The sequence below is a fragment of the Anabas testudineus genome, chromosome 5 (genome assembly GCF_900324465.2).
Source record: "Anabas testudineus chromosome 5, fAnaTes1.2, whole genome shotgun sequence".
In the NCBI taxonomy this organism is placed as follows: Eukaryota; Metazoa; Chordata; class Actinopteri; order Anabantiformes; family Anabantidae; genus Anabas; species Anabas testudineus.
The window spans coordinates 15678092-15699504 of NC_046614.1; the positions used below are offsets into that span (position 1 = coordinate 15678092).

Genomic DNA, 21413 nt, shown 5'->3' on the forward strand with positions numbered 1-21413 from the left:
ATTAAAATGTGATTGCAAAATAATATAAAATATAATAGAGCTGGATGTTTGGCCTGGCAGTGGTCAAATTGTGCATCATTACAATCACAGTTATTCTTCAGTGCAGTTTAGCATGAAGACTATCCAAGTACTGCCAAAGTGAGGGGCTTAAAGACAGGAAATGTGGGCTGATTACTTCCTACATTTGATTATAAATGAGCAGGAAACATAAGGTTTCTTTTGTTTCTTTGTGTAGAAACTGTTTCTACAAATACCTACAAGAGAAAGTATTTTATCTCTATTTCACCAATTAATTGACAATAAATACAGTAAAAACAATAAAACACAACTAATAACATCAACTGCAACAGCAAAAATAAAACTTCTAGCCTATAAATTAAATATCCAATTCATCCAAATATTGTCATATTGATTTTACTAACAGATATATGTATTTATGTTGTTATGACATCATCAGTGGTTGAGAGAGAAATGAGACAATTTACTTAAGTAAAAAAGTACTTAATTGCCCATTCTTACTGCCTCATTAACTAACAGCAGTAACTTTAATTTTAACTTTAAATGTAAGGTAAGCAGCATATACAGTTATCAGTAATCTATAGCAACGATGTCTTGCTAAAAGCCATTAGCAACACATACCCCTACAGCAGATCAGATACGATTAATGGTCAAAGACACATAGTATATCTGAAATATTCTTACCTTAAAACTCTTTTTTACGCATGATAACAGCTGGAATTGAACTATTCACAGTGTCAAAAGTCCTGTTAGACTCGTTCAAGGACGCACGGACAGCCAAGCGTCACCGTGCCAACTTCCCTCAGCATTAAATCACTGCTTTCATCAGTGTTTTTATTGTTTATCACTGATTTCGACTTTTGGCTTCTTAAAACCACTCGTTTCGTGGGAGTTGTATTAAATCTGTCGTTGTTACTCAACGCTGTTATCATAACATTTGGGAGAAACGACGCACGTACGTACGGTTACGTACGCACCGTTACAAGCTGAACGGGACGCTACGTTCTGTCTCCGTGCCAGGTAAAGTTTGACGTTACCGTCGAAGTCAGCTTTTAATTTCCCCAAACTGCAAAACTGAAGAACAAAATGAGAGTTTAAACCACGGTTGGATGTTGTTTTTCAACGCAGCACAAATGGCCCAGTCACAGGTACTAAACACATCGTACTTTTTCTTTGTTTAACGTTAGTTTACTTGACAGCTAGTGTTACGTTAGCCACCGTTAGCTAAAACCCAGTTTAAAGACAGCAGCGTCGTTAATGTGCAACACATGGCATTTAACTAGTTAGTAAACTTTACAATCGTAACATTAAAGCTGGAGATTAAATGAAATTAATCACTAAACAGGTTCATATACGGAAATATATAATTTTCTGGATCACTGGTTTGTTCAAATATGTATTTTACACTTTGTTGTTATGTTTAGAGGTAGCTTAATGGTAGTCCGCATTTCCCAAATAAAACTCACCCTGCTATAACTTAATTATATAACTATAACTATAATTAACGTTAGTTAAAAATCAAGTTGGCTAACATCGAGTGTGGACGCAGAGTCTTTATTTATAATGGATGTGGTTTAATGTGAATACAAGTAGTTTTAGACCACCAAAGGGGACGCGCATTTCTGCAGGAGGGTATTGGCGATGCCAGCTGTCTCCACGGAGAGAAACAGCTGTTTTCCAAAATATGCAAACAACTTTAGCGACAGTCTAGAGAAATACCTTATAATTCAGTGTAAATGAGAAACAAATGATCTGTCACTGTCAGCAAAACCCACAAGGTTGGTTATCAGTTCATAACTGTGACCCCATGTGTTGCAGTGTTTTCGTTCTGCAGCCTCTATCACCAGTGCTGCAACTGTTGTAGTTGCAGCACTGGATTTTAATATTTGCCTACTGTCATAAAGAGATTCTCACACGTAAAATTGCAAAAAGCTCAAAGACATTTCAGAAAGATCCCAGGATTTTTCTCCAACAATGCAAGCATTAAGAGCCAGTTAAGGCATAGTACCATGAAATACTGTGGTTTCAGTAATCACTTTCCCATGTTGCATGTAGGAGGAGCTGGAGCAGATGGCCACATGGTTTAGTCAGGAGGGACTTGCTCCTGACTCCCCCAAGGAGGCTCAGCTGTGTTTGCTATGGCGTTCCCACCAGCGCATAAGAAGCCGTCTAAATTGTGTGACAAGGGACCTGGAAATTCTGCGCTCACAACACTTGGCTGAAATGGCGGAGGCAAGTTGTCATTGCCCAAATAACAATAACATCAGAAATTGTCAAGATGAGCAAGAACAAGTAAAAGCCTGTGTCTCTTAGTGACCAAGACATTTTTTTTGTCTGTTTGTATGTTAGGTACGTAAGTCCTTGGAGCAGATCCGTATTTTTACAGAGCAAAAGGATGTTGTGGCTCAGGCAATACAAGATGAAAATGATCAGCTCAAGGAACAGCTGCAGCGCCTAATATCCCTTCAAGGTTAGAAATGTAAACCTGTACACCACCTACAAATAACAGTTGTCAGTAATGACAAAATTCAAACATCTCAATCTTGTCTGCACTGTTTCAAATGTTGTTGTATCCTGTTTACATAGATTATAATAGGATACTGAAGCTTACTAATATGAATAAATGATAAACTAATATATCCATATTCTAAACCAAAAGTCTTAATTAACGAAACGCAAACTGTGAGATTCTGAAACCGATGCAAGATCAGCCGCTGATTTTACTAGAGAAGGCGATTGGTTTTTTATTGATTATTTTTGGCTACATACAGCAGTTTTCTATTAGCCTCTCTCCTCACCAACTTGCAGAATGTACACACACCATTAACACCACTTTTGTTCTGTCATCAGTTCAATTCATGGAATTAACATAAGTGAGCAACAACTGATCAGGGCTCCTGTTTGATATTTTAAGCAGCAAATAAGTAACCTACAGACGCAGTAGAGTCCTCTAGTTAATGGATCGTGGATGGCGTCGTTCTTTTGGGCAAATTAAAAAATGGGTGGCCAAAGTAATGTCTACATGTGGGAAACACTGGTATTACAAATTCTTCTCTTCCTCTCCCTTCTTTGTTGTAATAGATGCACAGGTAAGCGAGGTGGCTAAAATGCTGTACCAGCAAGGTCTCACAGAATTGATTCACAGCAGCTCCAGTGAGCAGGTGGCATACTTGCTGGTGGAGAGGGCCTCCCTCCTTGAAATGAGTGAGGTTCCAGACAAGCTGACGTGTGATGGAAACACAACCAGCTCACAGGGGACAGAAAGAAAAGCACCAAACAGTTACACATGCCAGGTTAGAGGAAGAACATCAGTTTGTAATTTAGTTATAAGAGATGGAAAATATGATTTAGAAATGAGAGACAAGGGTTTTGATCAGTGTGCAAAGGCATTAATTGTATAATTAAGCAGTGGAAGGTTTTTGATAAATTTTTTCTTTTAGTATTTTATTATTTTGTGTTTTATTCCAGTTTTGTTGTTTTCTCTGTGATGAGCTTATAATACCCTTCTTTGACATAATGTTATTCCACAGTCTCCCCACAGGGAGGCACCACATCATGGCCAAAGTCCATGGAAAAGACTCTTTGGACTCCACAAGGCATCACAGAGCAAATGTACTTTTATTCCAGTATGTTCTTTTACGGTATCTAAAGCAATCTAACAAAATCCAATTAAATACTAACAAATACTAAACACTGCACTTACATTACTTGTAACTGACACTGACTTTAGTTTATGTATCCTGAGGTGCACATATGAATATGAGGTTCTGTCATGTCAAGACTTTCTCTCCGCTCTACAGGGGCAGTGTTGTCTGTTTGGTTTTCTCATGGTGTACTTTACAGAGTTCCTGTACATATGGCAAATGTAGAGTGGAGAGATGGTCTCGACCATAGATTTATATACAATCTATGGTCTCGACATAATAACCCAGGTTCTCTGAGTGGAAATACTATCTCTCCTTCTCCAGGCTACTCTAAAGCACATTTCACTCAAGGTTAACCATAGAAGCCATACAAACCACCACTGCAGGGGTCATTCCCCATACATAATGAATATGTAGGGTGGACAGTCTCTCCGCTCAAAAAATCTAGGTTACCATGTAACCATTTGATCATTTTGCATGCACTCTGTTCTAAACTTCATGCACATTAACTTCAACTTCTTTTTTGTTCCAGTGTTATTAAGCTTTGTTACCAGCAAAAGCTAGGGAGCTTTGCATGGCAGAAGAAATTCAAGAAACTACAACATGCTGCATCTTGATCCTGTGCACGTCAAGGTCTCCTGTCTGTTCCTGCATGTATTTCGAACATCCTTGTTATACTGGTTCCCTTCTGAGAATGGCAATCACTAATTGTGGTCGTTTGTTAAGTTAAGGGCCTCTGTCTTTAGGCTGAGGCCAGGCAATTCACTGGTCAGGCAAGCAGTGCGGAGAGGGAGTTTTCCCACCTGGAGCGGGATTTGGAGGAGGGCTCTCGTCGGCTGGCAATGGCTCACAGTGAGATCCGTCGTTTGACTGATGAGCTTGAGTCTGCTCACTTGACCCAAAGGGCCTATGGTGAGAGATATTATTCAGCTATTTTAGAAATGGGCTATGTCATTCTGAACATGTGTAGCCTGCTGTCATTTCATGTTTCATATTTATCAGCAAATCAAGGTGGACACCACTGACTCACTGACTATTAAATATTCTCTATTACTAACCTACACAAGTTATTTTGCTCAGACAGAGCAGACCTTAAACTGTCTTTAAGTTGAAGAGGAACCTTATTGTGGTTTATTGTAACATTTTGTTATTAGAGCCTGAGATGCAGGCTGCACAGCAGGAGGTGGAGCAACTCAGACAGGAAGTAGAAAAACTGAAGACGTATGGTGAGTATTATTAAATGCGTTTTTTTATAAGCTGCTTTCAAAGAATTATGAGATGGAAATGAAGAAAACGTCTGTGTAACAATCCCACCCATTCATTCCATCTATTATCTGCTGCTTATATGGGGTCAGGTTGCAGTGCAGCAGGTTCAGCAAGGTAGAAGTACCTCTCCCCATTATTCTCCCCTTTATTTGGCTCCTTTTAACACAAAGGAGCAACAGCTCTACTTTAAGATCCCTCATGATGACTAACGTCTATACACTCTCTCTAGGGAGGAAACTAATTTTGGACATCTGCATGATCTCATTCTTTCAGTTACTATCCGGGGCTCATTATAATAGGTGAGGGTTAGAACATAAATTAGTAAATTTAGAGCGTTGTCTTTCAGTTCAGGTCCTTCTTCACCACAAAGCTTCAGTACAATCCCTGCATTACTTCTTCACACTGCACCAATCTGCCTGTCAGTCTCCACATTCATTAACAAAACACAAGATACATAAACTCCACAAACAGGATCAGTGACACGGGACATCCCCTCCCCCCCGGACTTATTACAATCCCCACACAGCTTGGTAATTTATTTTGTGTATACTGTGTATACACGTTTCCAAACATATTTTGTATACTGTTCTATAGGTGAGGGAACATGAGATGAGAGTTAGGAGGGTAGATGAGAGGTAGGATTGATCACAAACAAACAAACACATAAACAAACTTGCACTTAAAAAAAGAAAACTGCATTAAATAAAGTTGGTAATAATTTCACTGACAAGTATGCCTGATAGTCATGAAATTCTTAACAATGAGTTTTTGATAATCTAGTGAGAAAATTATTTAAATTTTATTTCAAAAGAAATGGTGGAACTGAGAAAGGCCAAAGAGATGAATGATCGCCTGGACCTTGAGATCAGAGCCTTGAGAAACAGGGTACGCTCCCTGGATGCTGAGAAAATATCTTCACAGCAGCTGGTAAGATACAATGATGGCCAGATAAAACAACATTAAGGATTATTTTATGTTTTAGTTCATATTTTTGCAGTAATGAGAATCGAGTTACACCACCATCATACAGTTAATGTTTTTAGTAAGGAAGTTCAACATTTGAAATTCTATGAAGGTGTGAATAAATTCCTAAGTTTTGCCCTCGCGTGCAAAACAAAGACAGAGGAGGACTTCTCAATCTACATGATTTAAGACTGTTGAGCAATATTAAAAACTTTATTATTTAAGAGTTACTCATTGTAAATTGGTGGTTAAAATGACTGTTTTATCCAAATAAAATCTACATACTTTCTTTATTTCGCAGGTTGTATGTCTGCAGAAGGAGGTGGAACGGTTGCAGACTGTGCAGGTTCAAGTTAGGGAGCTGGCTACAGTTTGTCACACTACACCTATCCCTCATTTATGTTTATAGTTGGACAACAGTTCACTAAATTTGCATATATTTTTTAACAGATATGCTATTTCAAAGTTAAAGACAGAATATAGATTGACAAACAGGCTCTGCTTTTTTTTACTAAATGAGTGTCGTCTTGTTTCTTGTTTTAGTCCGAAGCAGCAGAGTTGGTACAGAGCCACACAACCTGCAGAAATTTAACAGAGAAACTCAGTACTCAAAGCCTTTTGGAAAACAAAGAAAGCGTGAGTGCTGAAAATAGGAATTCATTACCCAACTAGTGCAGGTTTTCATGAAAAGGGTATCAGACATTGTGCAGATTGAATCACTGGGGGTCTTCTCATTACCTTCAAATAAAATAAAATAGCTTGAACTCTGAGGCAACATGAGTTTCTAATGATGGCACAGTTTTCTTAGTCTACAGGTGTGACCACTGCCAGCACAGTAATGTAGTGATGTTGTCCAACACAACAAAGCTAAATGAGATAATGGAAAAAGATGAAAGGGAAGAGGAAAAAGAGAAAAAAGTGAAAAGAAAATACTTGGTGGTGATATTACCATATATATCAAATATATCAAATAATAATATCAAATTTTCCCAGTATGAAACTGCGGTGCTAATTCCATCAGCTGCAGTGTCCAAAGAGATTTCTTATAAAGGCATGTGTGTAACTTTCACAAAGGGTGAGCTCTTGGGTCTTCTACTGGGAGCATCCTGAGAGGGGTCATGAAGTAAGTTAATGAGAAGAACCTGCTATGTGTTTGGTGCTTCTTTTCTAAAATAATAACATGCTGAAAGCCTGTAAATGTTATGAAGTGAAAAAAATAAAACAGTTCAATACTAATATGGACTGTGCTGTGATAGACATCTGGTAACTATATTGATCCATGTAATGTGTTTTAGGTTATAAGTCTGCAGAGGGAGGTGGAGCGGCTGGAGTCAGCTCTGCAGGAACAGCAGCAGCAAACTGAGCAGCAGCTTCAGAGTGTTCAGATTCAGGCAAACCAAGCCAATGAGTTAGCAAAGGTAAGTCCTACTGCTCATAATATATAGCATAACATGAGAAAGTGTCAAAAGAAAATCATCCATCCATCCATCCATTTTCTTCCGCTTATCCGGGGCCGGGTCGCGGGGGGAGCAGCTTTAGCAGAGATGCCCAGACTTCCCTCTCCCTAGACACCTCCTCCAGCTCTTCCGGGGGGACACCGAGGCGTTCCCAGGCCAGCCGAGAGACATAGTCCCTCCACCGTGTCCTGGGTCTTCCCCGGGGCCTCCTCCCGGTGGGACAGGACCGGAAAACCTCCCCTACGAGGCGTCCCGGGGGCATCCGAAACAGATGCCCAAGCCACCTCAACTGGCCCCTCTCGATGCAGAGGAGCAGCGGCTCTACTCCGAGCTCCTCCCGGGTGACTGAGCTCCTCACCCTATCTCTAAGGGTGCGCCCAGCCACTCTGCGGAGGAAACTCATTTCGGCCGCTTGTATCCGCGACCTTGTCCTTTCGGTCATGACCCAAAGCTCATGACCATAGGTGAGGGTAGGAACGTAGACTGACCGGTAAATCGAGAGCTTTGCCTTTCGGCTCAGCTCCTTTTTCACCACGACGGACCGGTACACCGACCGCATTACTGCTGCCGATGCACCAATCCGTCTGTCAATCTCACGCTCCCTATTTCCCTCACTCGTGAACAAGACCCCAAGATACTTAAACTCCTCCACTTGAGGGAGGATCTCCCCCCCAACCTGGAGGGTGCAAGCCACCTTTTTCCGGTTGAGAACCATGGCCTCGGACTTGGAGGTGCTGATTCTCATCCCAGCCCCTTCACACTCGGCTGCAAACCGCCCCAGTGCCTGCTGGAGGTCCCGGTCTGATGAAGCCAACAGGACAACATCATCTGCAAAAAGCAGAGATGAAATCCTGTGATTCCCAAACCGGATTCCCTCCGACCCCTGGCTGCGCCTAGAAATCCTGTCCATAAAAGTAATGAACAGGATCGGTGACAAAGGGCAGCCCTGTCGGAGTCCAACATGCACCAGGAACAAGTCTGACTTACTACCGGCAATGCGAACCAAGCTCCTACTCCGGTCATACAAGGACCGAATGGCCCTTAACAAAGGGTCCCAAATCCCGTATTCCCGGAGTACCCCCCACAGGATGCCACGAGGGACACGGTCAAACGCCTTCTCCAAGTCTACAAAACACATGTAGACTGGATGGGCGAACTCCCATGAACCCTCGAGCACCCTAGCAAGAGTATGGAGCTGGTCCAGTGTTCCACGGCCAGGACGAAAACCGCATTGTTCCTCCTGGATCCGAGGTTCGACTAGCGGCCTAACTCTCCTCTCCAGCACTCTGGAATAGACTTTCCCAGGGAGGCTGAGGAGTGTGATCCCCCTATAGTTGGAACACACCCTCCGGTCCCCCTTTTTAAAAAAAGGAACCACCACCCCGGTCTGCCAGTCCAGAGGTACTGTCCCCGATCTCCACGCGATGCTGCAAAGGCGTGTCAGCCAAGACAGCCCTACAACATCCAGAGACTTAAGGTACTCGGGGCGAATTTCATCCACCCCTGGTGCCTTGCCACCGAGGAGCTTACTGACTACCTCGGTGACTTCGACCAGGGAAATGTACGAATCAACCTCCGAGTCCCCAGCCTCTGCTTCCTCAACAGAAGGCGTGACGACGGGGTTGAGGAGATCCTCAAAGTATTCCTTCCACCGTCCTACAACGTCCCCAGTCGAAGTCAGCAACTCCCCACCTCCACTGTAAACAGTGTTGGCGGGAAACTGCTTTCCCCTTCTGAGGCGCCGGACGGTTTGCCAGAATTTCCTTGAGGCAGACCGATAGTCCTCCTCCATGGCCTCGCCGAACTTTTCCCAGGTCCGAGTTTTTGCCTCTGCGACCGCGCGGGCTGCGGCACGTTTGGCCTGCCGATACCCATCAGCTGCATCAGGAGTCCCACAGGCCAACCAGGCCTGATAAGACTCCTTTTTCAGCTTGACGGCTTCCCTTACTTCCGGTGTCCACCACCGGGTTCGGGGATTGCCGCCACGACAGGCACCAGAGACCCTACGGCCACAGCTCCGAACAGCCGCATTGACAATGGAGGTGGAAAACATGGTCCACTCGGACTCAATGTCTCCAGACTCCCTCGGGACCTGATTGTAGCTCTCCCGGAGGTGGGAGTTGAAGACCTCTCTGACAGAGGGTTCCACGAGACGTTCCCAACAGACCCTCACAATACGTTTGGGTCTGCCAGGTCTATCCCGCTCCCTCCTCCGCCATCGGATCCAACTTACCACCAGGTGGTGATCAGTTGACAGCTCAGCCCCTCTCTTCACCTGAGTGTCCAAGACATATGGTCGGAGGTCAGATGACACAACCACAAAGTCGATCATAGACCTCCGACCTAGGGTGTCCTGGTGCCACGTGCACTGATGGACACCCTTATGCTTGAACATGGTGTTCGTTATGGACAAGCTGTGACTAGCACAGAAGTCCAATAACAAAACACCACTCGGGTTCAGATCCGGGAGGCCGTTCCTCCCAATCACGCCCCTCCAGGTATCACTGTCATTGCCCACGTGGGCGTTGAAATCCCCCAGTAGGACGACAGAGTCCCCAGTCGGAGCACCTTCCAGTACCCCTTCCAGAGACCCTATGAAAGCTGGGTACTCTACACCGCTATTTGGCCCGTAGGCACAAACAACGGTGAGAGACCTATCCCCTACCCGAAGGCGCAGGGAAACAACTCTCTCGTCCACCGGGGAAAACTCCAACACATGGCAGCTGAGCTGGGGGGCTATAAGCAAGCCCACCCCTGCCCGCCGCCTCTCACCATGGGCAACTCCAGAGTAGAAGAGAGTCCAACCTCTCTCAAGGAGTTGTGTTCCAGAGCCCAGACTGTGTGTGGAAGTGAGCCCGACTATCTCTAGCCGGTACCGCTCAACCTCCAGCACAAGTTCAGGCTCCTTTCCACCCAGTGAGGTGACATTCCATGTCCCAATTGCCAGATTCTTTGTCCAGGGATTGGGTTGTCGAGGCACCTCCACACGGCTGCCACCCAATCCACACTGCACCGACCCCTTATGCGCCTTCCTGCGGGTGGTGGGCCTACGGGAAGGCGGTCCCACGTCGCTCCTTCGGGCTGCGCCCGGCCGGGTCCCGTGGGAGAGATCCCAGCCACCAGGCGCTCGTCTACGTGCCCCAACCCCAGGCCTGGCTCCAGGGTGGGGCCCCGGTGACGCCAATCCGGGCGACGTATCCGACCTTGATCTTTCACTCGTCATAAGGGGTTTATGAACTGCTCTTAGTCTGGCCTGTCGCCTAGGACCTGTTTGCCTTGGGAGACCCTACCAGGGGCTTAAGCCCCCGGCAACATAGCTCCTAGGGTCATTCGGGCACGCAAACCCCTCCACCACAGTAAGGTGGCAGTTCAGGGAGGGACAGAAAATCATTTTCTGTTAACAGTAGTAACAAGGTGGCAATTCATTTTGTTCATTGAACACAATAACTCAAAAACTTAGGTTCTAGTGATCACATCTTCTGATTGTTGTTTTTGCTGTTTTTCTAGTCTCGGGAAACTGAACTGAATCAAAGCCAACAGATATGCAGAGATTTACAAAATAAGCTCCATGCCCAAACTAGATGCCTTTTGGAGAGGGAGACAGAGGTGAGTGAATCAGTATGTTAACAGATTATGAAGAGGTTTCAGGAAAATACGTAATATCAAAACTTCTTATAATTTTAGATACCTTCCCTAAAGCAGCACCGGTTAATTCCCACAAAGACCTGGACAACTTTATACCTACAATCTGTCCCAAAGAAAATAATCTTCAAAATCTAAAGTAGAATATTTTACCCCCATATTTTTCAGTTCCAGCAAAAACTGACAATGTGAACTGTCAGTTTTGCGGTAATATGACATTGGAAGTTTTTGTGTGTTTAAGGCTGTGTACACAAAAAGAGGCAAATTCACAATATTGCAAAAAGAGTTGGAAGACTCAACAGACTAAGAGCAACAGACACAGATGTACAAGGAAATTACACAACATTAAGTTATTTCTTATACACAGATGAGCCAAAACATTATGACAGATAAAATAAATAACTTTTTTAAAATTTTGTGACAGTGGCAAATGTCATGGTCTGGGGTCTATTAGACTTTAAAGGAATATTCAATTCTTGTAGTCGTTGTGCTGGATGCAGGAGAAACGGGGAGATACTGTATTATCTCTTAGCAGTTCTATTCACTGTGCTGTAGGTCAGAAAGAGTTATCATGTATGTTATGGTCACGAGCAACAAACCAACAAAGCTGTAACTTAAAGTGAAAACCATCCATTTATGTCACTGCTGATTTACATGTTGAATTGCAGGAGTGTAGTGATAATCAAGAAGCAGTCGGGATTCTGTTGTCCACACAAGATGAATGCGAGGCACTAAAGAAGGAAATCTGTGAAACCCTCAAATGCCTTGACACAGAGCGAAGGTAACAGCACATGATGTTGCTTGCAACAGAAAAACTTCCTTTTGTCCCTGTAAAAATATCATTTTACTAGCCAGAATTTCTTATATAATTGTAGTTTTTTTATTTTGTAATTACAGTAAATACCATGAGATGAAGGAAAAACACAAGGCCAAACTCTGTCGAGCCAAACAGAAGCTTGATGATGAAACCATGTGGCGTGACGAGAAGATAAAAAGTCTAGAAAGAGAGTTGTCCTTGTGTTCCCATTCGTTAGCAAAGGTAAATCGGCAGCTGCAGTATTCCTGTACAAAACAACAGACTGTTATTTCTTGTACTGACTCAAACTAAACCCTGTAGCCTCTTTTACATGATCATCAAATGAAGCTGCAGCTGATAAAATATCTTTTTGTTTTCTAGCAAAAAGAACTTGTCACAAGTATAACTGAAGAAAATGAGAAACTACTTTTTGAAAGGAGGAGGCTGTTACAACATCTAAATGAGGAGGAGCACAACAAGAGTAAAAGTAATCAAACTGCTTCTTTGTCCAAATGCAGGTACTAAATGGTATTCAAAGTATATACATAGCAAATATTATTTATAGAGCGAATCAGTCACTTTTCACACATAAGTCCTATATCTACTGACAAAGAAGGGATACTTGTTTTTATCTTAAGGGTGGATTTTCTAGAGATGGAAAACAAGAAACTGGGAAACAAAATACTGCACATGTGCAATCAGCTAGCTGTCCTGGAACGAACCCTGCAGAATATGCAGTCGCTTCACTTTGCTGAGGTACTAGGCACAGTTAAACCTGCTTCATCTTTAAATGCAGGCTATTACCCGGAGCTGCTGTTTATGTTGTTGTAGTTTGGCTATCAAAGCGTCTATATCCTTTCTAATCAGGGACATGATTAAATGCCTGCAGCCATGTTGATAATCTTTTAATGTCTTAGACAACAACAAACAAAAGAATGGATAAAGTCGACTTAAAGTCAAGTCGTTTCACTAGAAATCATAAATGTAAACCAAATGTAAACCAGTGCTGTAAAGTAAAGCCTGAGGTTGACACTAGAGGAAAGGCCACGTCGTTGCCTTGATTAAAAGTATTCATGTTTTTTTAATACTGTACATCAGAGAATGTCAGACTCAGCCCTATTTTCAGACTCTCACCGTCAGGTCTGCTTGGCTTAACTGTGTTATTTGCTCTATGCTAATGTTTGCTTCAGGATTTTATTTGTTATAGGTATTTGATTAAGTTTTTAATTTTTTGTTTCATTAGGAACTAAAGAAAATATATAATCCTCAACAGATGCCATCTCACACTTTGGACACTTCAAGGTAGGTCTGATCACAATTCACTAATAGATCAAAATCCACCTGTTAATAAATTAAACACAGTTACATGTCTGTGACCTTTGATTGTGCCCCTAGTGTGGTGATGATGCCTGAGCCTTGTGAAATTCGGACCTTGTTGGATGGTACTCTGGGCGGTCACACCAAGCAGGCAGGCATCATTTCTTCCCCCTACTCCAGTATCTCTTCAGGCCTGTCTCGATCCGCAGAGATGGGTTACTTGAACCTGACCTCCACTCAGAGTCATTCAGACCACTCATCCTCTCCAGCTGCCCTTAGCAGCTCAGAAAGTACTGTATGTGTTTCTGAAGTGTGTCTATCTGCAACAGAACTTTGATACTTTAAATAAACTATCTGCCTGCCTGTAACAAAAAACACACTACGTATTTCTTGTACCACCTTTTTGCTTTGATGACACCACACACACATCGTGGCTTAGTTTCAGTTATCTGCAAAGTCCCACATTTATTTCTGTCCAAAGTTGCATACATTTTTTGGCCAAGATCGGACTGGATTAAACCGCAGTTTAAAGTTTTCTCCAGCACATTCTATTGTTTGGCTGAGCCCACCCGATCCAGCTAATCAGCAGTGGATAAGGCAGGGATACTGCTGCTATATTATCTCAGACATCATTATAAAATGCCTTTAGGATAACATTTTAATATTGCCAATGGAGAAATTGAAATGTGTAAACAAAATGAACAAACAAATTTGCAGTTATAAACTACAAACTATAATAATAAGCCAGCAAATTAAGAAGAATCCCACACATGCAGCAAAGTAATAACATTCAGATTTCAGACTGAAAGAATGTGGGACATAAAAAAAAGTGGGGCAGCTGATCTCAAATCAAAGGAAGTCGATGAAACTTTTAGGTCATGACATGGTTGGATTATTTGTTTATGCCTTTATTTCACAGTACTATATATATATACTTTACAAGTATTTATATTTAAAAGAATCTTACAATGTAACATTTTTGTCCACATCTGTCAAATCATTACATTGTTAATCATTAAGAAAACAGGTATCCTGACAATTTAGTAATTGCAATTAGAACAGTTAACAAAATATAAACATAAGCAATTAATGCATTTAAGTAAAATACATTAATTAACTGTTTAAAACTGAAAATGCACACTATAAAAATAAGCAAGCAAATACAAGAATCCCAAACATGCAGCCAATTAGTAACTGTAATTGTGTGTTTTTCGGCAGCCAGGGCAGTGTTGTTAAGTGCAAAATACAAAGTAAAGAGAAAATTGGATTTTTAGGATTTGTCAGTGCAATCAGCTGAACTGTAGCCCTGAGTCTGGGTCAAGAGTCCTGAGTTTAATGTGCTTATGTGAGAGTATTTCAAGGCAAACTTTAGAATGTTCAGAGTTTAAACATCAAAGATAAACTGTAGCTGCTGATTTCATGGCCTGTCTTCCATAAAACAAATGCATGAGTGAACAAACACTTTCACACCAACGCCTTACGCAAACAGCAGAGACACATGCTGTGAATCATTTTTGAGAAAAAAAAAAAAAGAACCACACCCTTGAACACTGTTATTGTCTGTGGTTTGAGTCTGACTTGTTGACTGTTGTTACATGTCATATTTCCCTTCCCCAAGTTTCTACTCTGACTACCTCTCGGCTAAAATACAAACAGAATAAAAGAAAAAACATTATTACATTATACACACACACACACACACACACTATATTATAAGTTCACATTCAATAAATACTGTTTGTTATAAAAAGAAATGGCAAATCTGATGCACACAACCAGTAAAGTTAGGTTCAACATTTCTAAATTAATGTATTCACTGTTAAAAAATTAAACAGATTAGCAGGATATTTGTACTCGTGTCTGGTCACAACAAACCTATATCATTACAACATTAAAAATAATTTAGATTTCAAGAGCAAAAAATTAGGCACTGTGCTTTGTTACCGCTTGATTAACTTCAGCAATGTAAATACATTTACTTTATTAAAATATTTAGTTTCAGCAATAGGAACACCCACTGTCGTAGATGTGTCCTACAGGAGAACAAAAGAGCCACGGAGCAGGAGAGCTTCGAAGCACGTTTTTAATAGTTGCAAGTATTAATTATTACATGTGACTGCACGCGAACAGCAAAAACTCACTGGGATGTTCGCAGCGTGTCATAATGTTTTGGAGCCCATTGCAGTCGGGAGACCTTTATGTCGCTCCTGTAACCAATGCTCGGGTCCCAGCAGTACTCAGGTGAGAGCACCCGGCTTGGTTTGTGTAGCCACAGGTACTTGTTGAGATGACTCTCATCATGCCACAAGGCCTCCACATTATTCTGCTTATCCTCTATGATGCTCTGGTAGCAGAACTCAGTCAAAGCTTTTACACCATTACACGATCCCCCAAAGACAGCAGCGTGGTAGTAGAAATCCCCACTTTCCATGTATGCTTTGGACTTTGGGTTGCGGTCATAGGTAAAGAGTTTCTGTGGAAGGTGGTAAAAGTGGGCATGGAGCAGAGCCACCAAATCTCCCAGAGCCTCTGAGCCAAATCTCCCAGTAAATATCTGATCCACATCAAAGCAGAAGATGTGCGTGTGGTGATGACGAATATCCGACTCTATAATATCTGATAACGTTTTCATTCGCATCATAGAGATGTCCTGCCATCTGGAATACTTTTGGACTGTGATCACCTTCAGGCTTCGCTGAGGACCCAGCGTCATCTTTGGCACCTTTTCCGGCAAGTCTGTAAATACGTAATACGTCACCGGCAAACCCAACATAAAGTGACGCTCTGACGAGTTCAGGAACGTCCCGAGGTAGGCGTCCAGGTACCTTTGATCGAAACGGAAACAAGAAAAGTTTCAGTCTATATAGTTACATCCACAGATATGCATAAATTACATATCCTAAAATGGCATTTGTGCCAGGTATGACAACAGTTTCAACAGAAAAAACAAACCTGCCCACAGCAAATACAGTCAAAGCCACATTTGATCCTTTCTGCTTGTGCGCCTGGTCATACAATACAGGATCAAACACTCCTTCCCAGATGACGGGAGCTTTCCAAGTTGTGCATGTTTGCACATCATATCTGGACCTGAAATAGAAAATGGAATGAAAAAAACATAAAGAAAATAACTCAGCAAATTACTTTCTAGAACTTTATAGTAGATGATGACACTCAAGTTTCTTAGTAATATGTTGTTTTTTTTATGTTTTGTGAATTGTGTCAGTTTTTGCTAATTTAGAAATCTAGATCCAGTTTAACTTACACCCCAAATTAACCAAACCCCCCTATAGACATCAACTCTAGCACCCCAACAATGACAGCATTAATCTCCCAACAAGGAAACTCTATTAAATAAATATAAATATCTTACATGAGGTCGAGACTGGCATCGACACCGACATCCAGAGCCAGCATCTTTCCACTTTCCAGAGTACATTTTTCCATAGGTATCCATCCTATAAAGATTCTGACAACAAAGATGTGTTATATTGGCAAAAGTACAGGCAGTTGAAAATAATGTAATGTTATTATTAGGTGTATTATTAGAATCTACAATGTGTTAGGTACATGTAGCTAAAAGCCATGCAGTCTTATGATGAACACTATTGTCACGTCTCTTTACAGTCCAATACAGAGATGTCTGAAGATTCTCAGTCATGACGTACTAGACAATGAAGCATCAATGGGCATGAAGGAGTCTTTTGGGAAAGGTCGGATACGTTGGCCATCGAAGATAATGCATGTATCATATATACAGTAGGAAGAAAAACTTTGTGAACCTTTTGGAATTTCATGGTTTTCTGCATTAATTTGTCATAAAATGTGCTCCGATCTTCATCTAACTCACACCAATAGAAAAACACAGTCTGCTGAAAATAATAGTAGACAAACATTATATGTTTTCATGTTTTTATTGAACATAACATGTAAACATTCTCAGTGCAGGGTGGAAATAGTCTGTAAACCTTTGGACTTAATAACTGGTTTCACCCTTTGGCAGCAATAACCTCAACCAAACGTTTCCTGTAGTTGCAGATCAGACCTGCACAACGATGTGGAGTAATTTTGGGCCACTCCTCTTTACAAAACTGTTTCAGTGTAGCAATATTCCTGGGATGTCTGTTGTGAATCGCTTTCTTAAGGTCATGCCAGAGCATTTCAATCGGGTTGAGGTCAGGACTCTGACTGGGCCACTCAAGAAGGTGTATTTTGTTCTGTTGAAGCTGTTCTTCTGAATTACTTGTATGCTTTGGGTCATTGTCCTGTTGCATCACCCATCCTCTGTGGTGTCCAGTTGGCGGACAGATGGTCTTACGTTTTCCTGCAAAATGTCTTGATAAACTCTGGAATTAATTTTTCTATCAATGACAACAATCCGTCCAGGCTCTGAGGCAGCAAAGCAGCCCCAAACCATGATGCTCCCGCCGCCATGTTTTTACAGTGGGGATGAGGTTTTGATGTTGGTGTGCTGTGCCTTTTTTTCTCCACACATAGTGTTGTGTGTTTTTTCCAAACAACTCAATTTTGGTTTCATCCATGTACTCCATTCTTGTTTATGTTTTCCTTATTGTAGATGTGTCAACAAAAATGTTAGCATGTGCCAGAGATTTCTGTAAGTCTTTAGCTGACACTCTAGGATTCTTCTTTACCTCATTCAGCATTCTGCGCTGTGCTCTTACAGTCATTTTTACAGGACGACCACGCCTAGGGAGAGTAGCAACAGTGCTGCAATAGTAAACCCAAACTGGTGTGTGTTTTTAAAGGGCAGGACAGCTTTTAGCAACAAATCCAATATCATCACACTGATTGGAGTCAAGGTTGGCTCACTCCTGGCTCCAATTAGCTCTTGGAGAAGTTATTAGGCTATTATTATTATTATTAGGTTCACATACTTTTTCCACCCTGCACTGTGAATGTTTACATGTTATGTTCAATAAAAAACATGAAAATATATGTTTATGTACTATTATTTTCAGCATACTGTGTTTTTGTATTGTTGTGAGTTAGATGAAGATCGGAGCACATTTTATGACCAATTCATGCAAAACTCCACGTAACCTCAAAGGGTTCACATACCTTTTTTTGCCACTGTATTATCTCTCTCTATTCAGTTCCAGAATTACCCAAATTCTACTTTTGTGCAGTGCCTGTCACAGGGAAGTCATCTGGAAGTTGAGTAACATCAACTGAACTTGTTTTGAGTCAGTTTTGAACTGTCTTCTTAGGTCAAAGAGTGGTAAAAAATTACATAATACAGTTTAGCAGCATCATAGACTCTCAAAAAACAGTTTCACAGTTAACACTTTATCATTTTATAACAAGAAGATTTATTGTGCAACTATCAGACTGCATTGGCTTTATCTCAATGTACCCAATAAACAGACAACTTAGTATGTATGAGTATGAGGAGCAGTGTTTCCCACAGAATTTCATTTTACTTTCTGTGGTGGCCGACCGTGTCGAGTATGAGTGACAAGCTGGTGTGCATTGCAGCTTACTACAATGAAACTTATTTATGGCCTAATATCTTTGGTACATCACATTTTCCAACAGCTACTTGCTTTAAATACTGAAGGTCCCAATCTTGAACTAAAAGTTGGTCATAATTTACTGACATTTGAACATTTAAATTGACATTTTAGTCATTTACAATAACGTGTTCAGCTGGGAGATTCTAAAACTGATGGAGGTCAGCTGATGTTTTTAAAGGAGAACTTGTTCAGTTCCCTTTTGATAAATTTTGAAAGTAGATAACAGAGACGCCAAGACCTCTCTGATTGTTCAAAGTATGCGACAGAGGGATACCTCTTACCTCATGCAGATAATCTTTGGCTACATACAGTAGTAGATCTTCTCACCTACTTGTTAAAAGCACACATACCGGCAACAGATCTTTTGTTCGGTCATCAAATTAAGTTGTGCAATTAAATAAATATACAAATATACTTGGCCAACCCACCCAAGTAAAGTCTCTATGTGGAAAACACTGTGAGTCTCCAAAAAGTAACTAGAGTTGATTTGGTACCTCCATGAAGATGTGAAGTATAAAAGACACAGCACTGCAACAGGAACAATAAGTAGACATTTAAAAATGTTCTTTATCTTCTGAACATATCTGCAGGAACATAGACAAGACAGAATTAATGGTAAGAAAAGAATGCAAATCCTCAAAGTTATGCAAAAGCAAATGTTTCTGAGCATGCAATGTCGAACAATAGGGTAAAAATGGAAAATACCGCATTGCAGAAAGAGTAGGCATCCTACTTCAGTAGATAGTGAACTATCACGCTGATGCACGTGGAGGCAGCTGTAGACTCATGGATAAAAACACAGCTCTGATGAAAGGAGAGGAAGCGTAATGAATATTAGAGCCTATCACCTACTCCTGATCAGCCATGCAAGACTCTACAACATCTTTTTAATCTCAGCCTGAGTCAGGAGAAGGTTCAGACAATGTGGAAGACCTCCTGGGTGGATCTGCTGCCAATAAACATCATCTCCAGCTGCCCCTAATTGTACCAGACCAGCAGTGCATTTGAGACCTCAGGTGAAAACCTGACTTGACCAGCTACAGTTACACCTGTCACCCTTAGGCTGGAATAGACAATGCCATGATCAAACTGCTTCAGCAAGCAACGTGTTTCTTTAATTTCGCCAGTGCGTTTGATACAATCCAGCATGTGCTGCTGAGACAGCAGCTCCTGAAGATGCAGGTAGACTCCTCCACAACCTCCTGGATTACTGACTCCCTGATAGGTCATACAGGCCAGAACCGTCGTCTCTCATTCCCTCTGCAACCTGCACACCTCTTTCAGCACCAATCTAAGTTAACTCTGTGGCGTTTAGGGCATTAGCAGCGGAAGCAGTGTACAGAGGCCTGGCTGACTGATTTCCGAGGAACCGAAACCTGAACTTAAATGTTGACTTTAGAGAGGAACACAACCTATTTTATCAAATGGAAGTCTCCAGTGGTAAAACCTATCAGTTTGTGTTAAATTGTAATAAAACACAGCTCTCTGTATGAAGAGCTTTCCGGGCTGCTGAGAACAAAGCCAAAACTGTATTTGGTGCTCTGGGTTGACCATTGTACCAGGAAGTGCATGGTAATCCTTCACCTCAATCATTTCACCTTTGCCAATGCTTGTTTTATATATATACATATATTTTAAATTCATCTTGTCTAATACTGCTTCAATTCATAATCTCTTCATGTGTGTCTTTCTCATCACATCACAAACAGAAGTCCCAGCATTAAACCTTCAGTAAGTGACATATCAACTGTATTTCCGAAGTAAAAGTGCTTTAAAAGAACATGCTGTGAATTGATTTCATTCTATTTACATATATCTCTTTATATAAAACTAATCCCAGGGTGTCATTCCCCCCTTTTGAGCGTGTTCTTGACTTTAAATGCTGCCAGTGTCGCAGACAGGTTCAAGTTTGACAATAGGACAATAAAAGGAATAAACCTTTTTCTAATAAGGACACAGCATCTGAAGATAAGACAAATACCTTATTTATACACTTTGACGCAACATTTCACTGACAACTCCCAAAATAAGACATGTAACCCACAACTTGTTTCTTCAAACCCTCAGAGTCTTAACTCTTAAAATCATGACTGAACACATTTAGCCGCTGAATAAATTGGAGGCTACGCGCTACACCAAATATTAACACAGAGATAAGAGCTGCTGATAACATACCTCCTCGTTTACGTCCAGAAATTGTCCGAAAATGTTCACAGATCGAAAATAATTGAGCGAGTGTCGTGCGTAAAGTATCGACGCAGGAAGACGGCTGCCTCGCCTTCTCCAAGGCGCAGCGGTCTCACTGGACAGGGAGTGGCTCTTCTCAGGATTCAGCTTACAGGTGAGACCTGGAGCTTTGTTTCTCTGCAGCCTGACGTCTGGGAGCCTCCAGCCATGTTGCCAGATCCCGTGAGAGAAACAAGCACCCAGCAGGTGCATGAAAAGAAGCAATAACTGAAGTGAAACCTTATATACCCTGCTACGTATGGCACCTTTCCCACATGATGACGAATGAAATGTCTAAGACAATAATACAAATAATAGGAACAATTACATCATCCTAAGTGCAGCATACAATTACCCAGTGAAGGATGAAATCTACTGTAGCTCCTGTATGAAAGCAGGAAGCATGACTTTCATGTTTTTTAATGGGGACGTGACTGAGAGGGAGTTGTGTTGTGGTTGCATCCTGCAACAGGATAACTGACCACTTTAGCTTTCTTAGGCCGTTATAGTGGAGGGACCCAGGAGACTGAAAATCCACAGCCAAGCCCGC

The 21413-nt window shown here is 41.6% G+C and overlaps 2 protein-coding genes across 4 annotated transcripts; one reads left to right on the forward strand and one right to left on the reverse strand.

The window, feature by feature from the left end:
* The first annotated feature begins 986 nt into the window (after positions 1-986).
* On the forward strand, positions 987-13477 carry si:dkey-264d12.5 (coiled-coil domain-containing protein 30). 3 transcript variants are annotated; one of them, XM_026349045.1, is made up of 18 exons: positions 987-1166; positions 2074-2250; positions 2368-2488; positions 3100-3311; positions 3549-3644; positions 4409-4574; positions 4817-4888; positions 5740-5855; positions 6193-6243; positions 6435-6527; positions 7187-7309; positions 10856-10954; positions 11659-11771; positions 11888-12029; positions 12168-12304; positions 12425-12542; positions 13030-13088; positions 13182-13477. In XM_026349045.1, exons 1-18 carry the CDS (start codon positions 1128-1130, stop codon positions 13438-13440), a joined length of 2193 nt encoding a protein of 730 aa, XP_026204830.1. In that variant the 5' UTR covers positions 987-1127; the 3' UTR covers positions 13441-13477. The 3 variants fall into 3 exon arrangements, with proteins under 3 accessions (XP_026204830.1, XP_026204831.1, XP_026204832.1); XM_026349046.1 differs by having other exon boundaries at positions 6193-6237; XM_026349047.1 differs by lacking the exons at positions 6193-6243; positions 6435-6527.
* A 502-nt stretch (positions 13478-13979) lies between these two features.
* Positions 13980-21219, reverse strand: LOC113154579 (alpha-1,3-galactosyltransferase 2-like). Its single transcript, XM_026348860.1, has 6 exons — positions 20813-21219; positions 19343-19441; positions 19132-19221; positions 16477-16572; positions 16056-16193; positions 13980-15928 (listed from the first exon to the last, which is right to left on the reverse strand). Exons 2-6 carry the CDS (start codon positions 19363-19365, stop codon positions 15241-15243), a joined length of 1035 nt encoding a protein of 344 aa, XP_026204645.1. The 5' UTR covers positions 19366-19441; positions 20813-21219; the 3' UTR covers positions 13980-15240.
* Between the last annotated feature and the right edge of the window lie 194 nt (positions 21220-21413).

Coding starts and splice junctions, on each gene's coding strand:
- si:dkey-264d12.5 (XM_026349045.1), top strand. CDS start 1,128: ATGTTGTTTTTCAACGCAGCACAAATGGCCCAGTCACAG. Junction 4,575..4,816: donor CTTGACCCAAAGGGCCTATG/GTGAGAGATATT, acceptor TTTTGTTATTAG/AGCCTGAGATGCAGGCTGCA. Junction 10,955..11,658: donor TTTTGGAGAGGGAGACAGAG/GTGAGTGAATCA, acceptor GTTGAATTGCAG/GAGTGTAGTGATAATCAAGA.
- LOC113154579 (XM_026348860.1), bottom strand. CDS start 19,365: ATGCCTACTCTTTCTGCAATGCG. Junction 19,222..19,342: donor CCTACTCTTTCTGCAATGCG/GTATTTTCCATT, acceptor ATGTTCCTGCAG/ATATGTTCAGAAGATAAAGA. Junction 16,573..19,131: donor TACTTCACATCTTCATGGAG/GTACCAAATCAA, acceptor CTTTGTTGTCAG/AATCTTTATAGGATGGATAC.